We start from the raw sequence: 8,536 nt of genomic DNA on the forward strand, positions 1-8,536 counted from the left end.
TGTTATTATTATTATTAATTGTCATTATTATTTTTATTATTATGTGAGCCTCTTTAAGTTTTTCTCTTCTTCAATAAATACGTGATCGCATGCTAAGCCTAAATTGCTCCTCAAACCCCACTTAAGCTAAGTATTGTCACAACTAATGGCAATGGCTGGCAAAATCCTCACATTTTTCTTTTTCGTCCTTTTCAATATGTGGCTTTGCAGCTCTTATCAGTCTTTGGCAAAAGAACGAGAACCAAACGATGTCCTGATTCTTGGTCTCATCCATTCTAGGGCTTCTCTTCCCATCCCAAATGCTTCCTCCAGCTCAAGAAAAAGACAAGCACATGCTTTAGACATGGAAGTCCCATTGAGGGGAATAGGAAATGGGTATTTATTATCTCTAAACATAGGTAACCCTCCACAGTCCATTCAAGTTTATATGGATACAGGAAGTGACCTTAACTGGGTTCCTTGTGGATCTTTTCTTTGCATGGATTGTGATGAATATGGAAGTATTAAGGGTACTTTTTCTCCTTATCAATCTTCTTCTTCTTATAGGGATTCTTGTGCTAGTCCCTATTGCACTGATGTTCATAGTTCTGATAACTATTTTGACCCATGCACTGTGGCTGGTTGTCCGCTTGCTACCCTTATTGGATCCAACTGTTCTATGCCATGTCCTTCGTTTGCTTACACCTATGGAGGAGGGCTTGTCACTGGGACACTAACAAAGGATGAACTTAGGGTTTATGGACGTGGGTCTGGTGGTGCTAGTGTTACTAGCAACATTCAAAATTTCTGTTTTGGATGTGTAGGATCTGCATATCGTGAGCCAATTGGGATTGCAGGGTTTGGTAGAGGTTCACTTTCTTTGCCTTCACAGCTGGGTTTCCTTCAAAAGGGCTTCTCTCACTGTTTCCTGGCCTTCAGATACGCAAAGAACCCTAATGTTTCCAGCCCATTAGTTATAGGAGACATGGCCCTATCTTCTAAAGATAAAATGCAATTCACCCCGACGTTGAAGAGTCTCATCTACCCTAATTATTACTACATTGGCTTACAAGCTATAACAGTAGGTAATTCTAGTGCGCTGCAAGTGCCTTCAAGCTTGAGAGAGTTTGATTCTCATGGCAATGGAGGTATGTTAATCGACTCAGGAACCACTTATACTCACTTGCCTGAACCTTTGTATTCTCAGCTTCTCTCAGTTGTTGAGTCAATGGTAAATTATCCTAGAGCCACAGTAAAAACAAGAGCTTCGTTTGACCTTTGTTACAAGGTTCCATGTCCGAACAATACGTGTATGTCAGATGATGATAATCTTCCTTCAATCACTTTCCTTTTCCTGAACAATGCGAGTCTTACTTTGCCCAGAGGGACTCGCTTCTATGCTGTGAGTCCTCCGATCAACTCCACGGTGGTGAAATGTTTGTTGTTCCAACGCCTGGATGTTGGAGATTTTGGACCAGCTGGGATTTTTGGTAGCTTCCAACAACAAAATGTGGAGGTTGTTTATGATTTAGAGAACGAGAGAATTGGGTTTCAGCCAACGGACTGTGCTTCAGTTGCAATTTCTCAAGAACTTCATAACAAGTAGTAACTTATAGCGACAAACATAAGGTTTTTATAGTTTGATGTCGTTAATAAAATAATCTTTCGCTGAAAATAGAAATAAGTTCAATTAAATTTTGTATATTTTTATTTAAGAGTCAACTAATTCAATTTAAATTTTATGATAATGTTAAAAAGTCAAAATTTTTTATATAATATAATATTTTATAATTTAAAGTATAAAAATTTAATATTTTAATTAATATAAAAATTAAAAAATATAGAAATAATAAATAATTTATAATTGTAAAAATATTATTTTATTATGAATTTTTATTAAAAATAATATTTTATTATTAAAATAATATTATATTAAGTAATAATTAATGTTGAAAATTAAATTGATGAAGTGGTGGGAATAGAAATGCCAATAATTGAATATATAAAAATTCAATTAGGGATTAAAGCTAAATTGATGATATGGTCTGAATAATTATACACCGTGATTGGATACAGTGATGGTGCACTTAGGATTAAGGGATTATGAACTCTGAACTTTTTAAAAATTTAATAGTGTTTATATAATTTTTATTAATGAAAGAAAATTATGGGTCTCTAAATTTTTAAAAAAATTTATTAATTTATTCTATTTAAAAATTATTCAATTACAATATTTTGATATTTTATAAAATAAATTTTTTAATTTTTATAAATTTATTAACATGTCATGAATATTTATATTATTTAGTTCATATAATTTTAATTATATGTATCATTTGGTACTCACACATAATATTTATACTATTTATTCTCTTTGACCAAAGATAAAATAAATTAATTAACAGTTACTTTAATAAATAGACTAAACAATTTAATTTCATAGAATACACATTTTAATTGAATGATTTTTATAAAGATGAAAATTAATAAAATTTCTAAAATTTCAGAAATTTAATAATAATTCTTTTATAAATAAAGTTTCAATACCAATATAATTTTAAAGTAGCCATCTTAATTTATATCTCTTTTCTTATTTATTTTGTTTTCGGTTTAAAAAATTTACGTTTAATTTTTAAAATTTTAACTTCATTATTAATTTTTTTAAAATTTTTATAAAATAAGTTATTCACTGATTATTTAATTTATTGACTTAATATATGTGTAGATCCGTAATAATTTGAAATTAGTTTATTGAACACTTAAAATTATAAAAATTATAGTAATTAAATACAAATTAACCATTTATTAAAAAATATTAAATTAATCACATATATTAGTAATTGTACTTTAAATTTGCTAATTGTATTTTAATTTTTTATGAATTAATAAAATTAACGATAATAATTTTATCATTTCATGAAAATTTACAATCAACCACTGTTTAGTGTAAATAAAAAATGAGTTTAATAATTCATGATTATATTTTAAATTTAAAAAATCTTAAATGTAGATCAAAATATTAAAATCAAATAGTGTCTTTTAACAGATATTAGTTTAGACCACTCATATTAAAAAATTCTCACAACTCATATTAAAAAATTTTAAAAAATCATATTTAATATTTAATGTGAGTAAATTAATTTAATTTTTAAAATTTTATACATGTGATTTTTTTTATTTCTCTATTTTATATATAAATTTTACCTTAATAACTTTATGCATATAAATAAATATTTTTTTATCAAATAAGTGAAATTGAATTTGTCATTAAAAAATAAAATTGGACCTCCTGATTTAAATTTTTGCATTCAGTCACTGGTTGGATAGAATCTATAAAGAAGAGATGTGAGGTGGTGGTGGGTGATTATGGCAACCACTCCAATACTCAAGTCAATTAACTGAAAAACAAACAATAATGAATTGTTTAGAATGTGGGTAGTATTAGATAATAGTATACATTTGTCTCTATAATTTTTATCTTTTTATATTGTAAGAAGATGGGGATAAATATACCATTTTCTGATTATCCAGCGGTGATGTAGCCGATTGCTCGACAAGGGATATCACCAGCTAATATGTAATACCCGGCTAGACTCCGGTATCGGAATCCCTACCGTCCGGTGGGACCTCGGATGTCGGAAACCTCTAGAAGGGTAAAACTATGATTTTATGAAATGTTTTCATGTATTTCATGTTTTTAAGTAAGAAATTTAATGAGTTTTTACATGAAAAGTCTTTGGAGGAAAACCCAGGTTCGGCCGCCGAAAGTCAAGTTCGGCCGCCGAACATGCATGCGTTTTGGAGGCACGTTAGGCCCCCGAAAGCATGAGTGAGGGAAGTCCAGGTTCGGCCGCCGAACCTCATGTTCGGCCGCCGAACATGGCATGCATGCGGAGGCACATTCGGCCCCCGAACGTGGTCTGGCCAGCCACTATAAAAGGGTTCCTTAGCCGAAAACGGGCGAGTTTTTCCCCATTTTCGGCCAAGGTGAGCTTTTCGCCGCCCCTCACCCATTTTTGATGTTCTTCCTCTAAATCTTTCAAGATTTTCACTTGTTTTCCCTTGGTTTTGAAGATTTAAGCTTTTGAAACAAGTTTTGGAGCTTGGAAGTCTTGGAGCTAAATCCCTCCATTTTCCGAGCTAGGGTCGTTCTTCCTCTCGATCTTCAAGAGGTAAGCTTCGATCTATGCTTCTTTTATGTTTTATGAAAGTTTTATGCAAGTTGATGGGATAGAATGCATGTTTAGGCTTGTTGTTAGGTTTATGGGTTTATGTTGTGATTTGAACAATGTATGTTGGAAATGTGTTGTTTGAAGTGTTGTAGTTGGGGTATATTATAGTTTGAGACCCCTAGGTGTGATGTATGATGTGTATGCATGTGTAGAAACAAGTTTATGCATGTTTTGAGGCGTTTTGGAGGCTGTGGACACAAGGGAGCCAAGTTTCTGCCCTTCGGCAGAAACTCAGGTTCGGCCGCCGAAGTGACTTTCGGCCGCCGAACCCCCTTGTGGAGGCAGTTTCGGCTGCCGAAGCCTGCCCCCGAAACTCAAGTTTCGTCTCTGTCTGGGAGGTTCGGCCGCCGAAAGTGCCGCCGAACCTGCATGACTTTCGGCTGCAGAGGGACTTTCGGCCGCCGAACCTGCCGCCGAAAGTGCCCTGTTCAGCCATTTCTTGCATGTTTTCATGTGATGTTTTCAGGATGTTTTAGGGGGCTTTTGGGGAGTATTTTAGAGTCATATTCATAGATGTTTGGTCCCTCATTTGAGTCCACCTGTGTAGGTTCGGACCCGAGGAACCGAGACCCCCAGCAGTGAGCCAGCTGCTTCAGAGTCTCTTCAGAGCTAGCCAGAGGTGAGTGGAATAAACTTTAAGTTTTAAAGCAAATTAATGAAATGTTTTAGCATGATTCACGCATCATGAATGCCATGAGATATATCAGGTTGTTTGCATTAGAATTCACGAATATGTTGCATTGCATACTTTGTTGTTGATGTGGATGAATGTTGAATGATCCATTAGCCCTTGTATGTCATGATAGCCTATGTGAGTCCAGGTGTGCCTGCTACGGCTCTACGCCCCTAGCACTATGACAGATTATGGAAGTCCGGGTGTGCCTGCTACGGCTCTACGCCCCCGGCATGTCTAAGTAAGAAAGATAGGGGCTAAATGGTGACAAGTTCATCCTTGTTGTGAAATGTTTGTGTTATGGCGCATACATGAAAGCATGATTTAAATTGATGTTTTATTATTCTGCTCACTGGGCTCTAGTAGCTCACCCCACTCCCTTTATCCCCAGAGTTGCAGGTACAGGATAGATCAGGAAGTCGGCTAGAGTGAAGTTCAGTCATGTATGTTGTAATAGATAGTAGTGGACATGAATATGATGTAATGAGTAATTATGACCATGTAATGTAATGAATGATTTGATGATGTATTGAGGATTATAGTAGTGCTTGACCTAGAGGTGTGTGAATCCCCATGATGTACAGAGTGTTTAATGAGTAATGATGTTAATGACCATGATTATCCAAGCTGATATGTATGATGATGATACCTCATTGGAGTATTTGATGAGGACTCCAGTGTGGGGTTTATATATGATTTTGTGCATGCACAGGTTTTGCTTGGATAAGATAAAAGAAAAAGAAAAAAAAAAATTTTACAGATCATGTATATGTTGTTATGTATGGGATTCCACAGGTTTACAGGAGGTATGTAGGCTTGCTACGGGTCCCGGCGGCCTTAAGCCGATCTGGATCCTAGCGCCGGTAACGGGTCGGATTTCCGGGTCGTTACAGAGTGGTATCAGAGCCCTAGGTTCATATGGTCGGACCTAGTATGTCGGGCTCATAGATGTTCTAGAAGGTCAAGCACACTAGGAAAATCATGTCCACTAGGATAGGATGTAGAGTCCTGTCTATATGATGATATGATATGCCATGATGATATGCATGTGCATAAATGCTATGATGTGATGCTATGTATGTGATGAGGGTTCATGTGTTTCCACATGAACCATATGATGCTAATGATTGCTTATGCTATGTGCTGTTTTTCAGAAGATAGAATGAGAGGAACTCGTCGATCTGCACGATTGACAAGAGTGCCACCTCAGGACGAGGGCGCTGATGCCCGTCCTTCAGCATTGCCTAGGGCAATGTCCAGTAGGTCCAACAGAGACAGAGTAGCTAGAGACCCTAGAAGGTCTTTGGATCTGGGTAGAAGCAGATCAGTAAGGGGAACAGTGCAGGGAGGAATGTCTGAGGATATGGAAGTAGATCAGAGGAGGGATGGCAGTCTCGGTGTGAGCATGCCGGAAGAGGGCATGGGAGAATCAGAAGGAGGCACTCAGGCCTCGAGTTATGTCCAGCCACATCACTACCCACCCTATTCACACCATCCAGGGTATTCGATGGGAGGTACATCGGATAACCCCAGTTTTAGCCCTTATCCTCCACATATGCCATACCCACCTTACTACCCACCATACTCTCAGTACCCCATGTACCCACCTCCACCTCCCTATACCAGTACAGCAAACCCTACCCCAGGGGATGTTGCACCTCCACCACCACCAGTACCTACTGTCCCGGAAACACAAGTACCCAAACCTACCTCATCTGGAGGGAGCAAGGTCAAGATGACCGATTACATGAAGTTGGGTGCTCCTCAGTACCGAGCAGGCGATGACCCATTTGAGTATCTGAGCAGGGTCAAGACTATTACAGATGAGATAGGGGCTGATGACAGTAGAGCCATTCAGATGGCTGGGTTCACACTGGAGTGCAAGAAGGCACGTGATTGGTTTAAGAACTATGTGAACCCGAGAGCGGACAGTATGTCCTGGGAGGAGTTCGCAAATGAGTTTGCAGGATGGGCTTTCCCTGAGAGCTCTAGAGAGCAGAAGATGATAGAATTCGAACAGTTGAGGCAGACTGAACAGATGAGTGTGGAGGAGTACACAGACAGGTTCCTGGAGTTGTTGCCATATGCTGGGCAGAATTTGGACACAGATCAAAAGAAGTCAAGGAGATATATTATGAGGCTGCACTCCAGGTATTCCTCTTTGATACAGTCAGCAGAGAGGGAGAGTTTCCATGCCATAGTGGATATGGCTAGGAGAATGGAGGCTAGTGCTATCGTTGAGGGGAAGGTAAAACAGTCAGTGGCACAGTCTTCTGGTTCCAAGACCCCAGGTGGGGAAAGGTTAGACTCTTCTTCTCTGAGTGCAGCAGTTGCAGGCAGTAAGAAGTGGGACAGAGGCCACAGAAAATCTAAGAAGAATAAGTTCTGGAACAAGATCAAGTCAGGTCTGGGTTTAGGCAGTGGCTCAAGCTCTGGCGCAGAGGTTACAGCATGTATGAGATGTGGGAGACCACACAAGGGAGTATGTCTGGCAGGGACAAACACATGTTTCAGATGCGGACAAGCGGGTCATTTGGCTCGAGATTGTCCTAGAGCAGCCTTTGCCGCACCGTCTCAGCAGACAGCCTCCGGCGGTGTGGTGCAGCCAGTAGCTCCAGCCGCAACACAGGCCAGTGGCAGAGGCAGAGGGAGAGGGTCAGCCTCTTCATCAGCAGGATACAGAGGTGAAGGTCCATCAGCTCCGGCACGGATCTTCACTATGACTCAGCAGGAGGCCAACACATCCAACACCGTGGTGGCAGGTAATTTCATCATTGGTTGTTCTGATGTGTATGCCTTAATGGACCCGGGTGCATCTCATTCTTTTGTTGCTCCGAGAGTCGTGGAGAGGGTAGGATTGATGGTCTCTGGGTTAGAGTGTCCCCTATGGGTCAGTGGACCCAAGTGTGACCCGTCAGTGGCAGAGGCAGTCTGCCAATGTAGTCCAGTTTTCATAGAGGGAAGATGCCTTTCCGCCGACCTCGTGGTTCTAGATTTGACAGATTTTGACGTCATTCTAGGGATGGATTGGTTATCGACCCATGGTGCTACCTTGGACTGTAGAGACAAGGTAGTCAGATTCAGAGATCAGGATGGGTCAGAGGTCGTCTTCAGAGGAGACAAGAGGGGTACACCTAGAGGTCTGATCTCAGCTCTTCAGGCTCGTAGGTTGCTTAGGAGGGGATGTCAGGGGTTCCTAGCTCATGTGAGGGAGTTAGATAGTCATGTCAGAGAGCCCGCCTCAGTGCCTGTGGTGAGTGAATTCTTAGATGTTTTCCCAGACGAGCTGCCAGGGTTACCACCTGCTAGGGAGATAGAGTTCGAGATTGAGTTAATGCCTGGTACCAGACCGATTTCTATCCCTCCCTACAGGATGGCACCAGCTGAATTGAAAGAACTGAAGGAACAGTTGCAAGAGCTGGTAGATAAGGGTTTCATCCGACCGAGTACTTCACCTTGGGGTGCTCCGGTTTTGTTTGTGAGGAAGAAGGATGGATCCCTCAGACTTTGTATCAACTACAGACAGTTGAACAAGGTCACTACCAAGAACAAGTACCCTTTGCCGAGGATCGACGATCTATTCGACCAGCTAGCAGGAGCAGGTTGTTTCTCCAAAATAGATCTGAGATCAGGGTACCATCAGTTGAGGATA

The 8,536-nt window shown here is 39.6% G+C and overlaps 1 protein-coding gene across 1 annotated transcript; it reads left to right on the forward strand.

Moving 5' to 3' along the window:
- The first annotated feature begins 148 nt into the window (after positions 1 to 148).
- Positions 149 to 1,585, forward strand: LOC110611105 (probable aspartyl protease At4g16563). Its single transcript, XM_021751236.1, has one exon. It carries the CDS (start codon positions 152 to 154, stop codon positions 1,583 to 1,585), a length of 1,434 nt encoding a protein of 477 aa, XP_021606928.1. The 5' UTR covers positions 149 to 151.
- Positions 1,586 to 8,536: the final 6,951 nt, after the last annotated feature.

The sequence above is a fragment of the Manihot esculenta genome, chromosome 3 (assembly GCF_001659605.2).
Source record: "Manihot esculenta cultivar AM560-2 chromosome 3, M.esculenta_v8, whole genome shotgun sequence".
Taxonomy (NCBI): Eukaryota; Viridiplantae; Streptophyta; class Magnoliopsida; order Malpighiales; family Euphorbiaceae; genus Manihot; species Manihot esculenta.

Coding starts and splice junctions, on each gene's coding strand:
- LOC110611105 (XM_021751236.1), top strand. CDS start 152: ATGGCTGGCAAAATCCTCACATTTTTCTTTTTCGTCCTTTTCAATATG.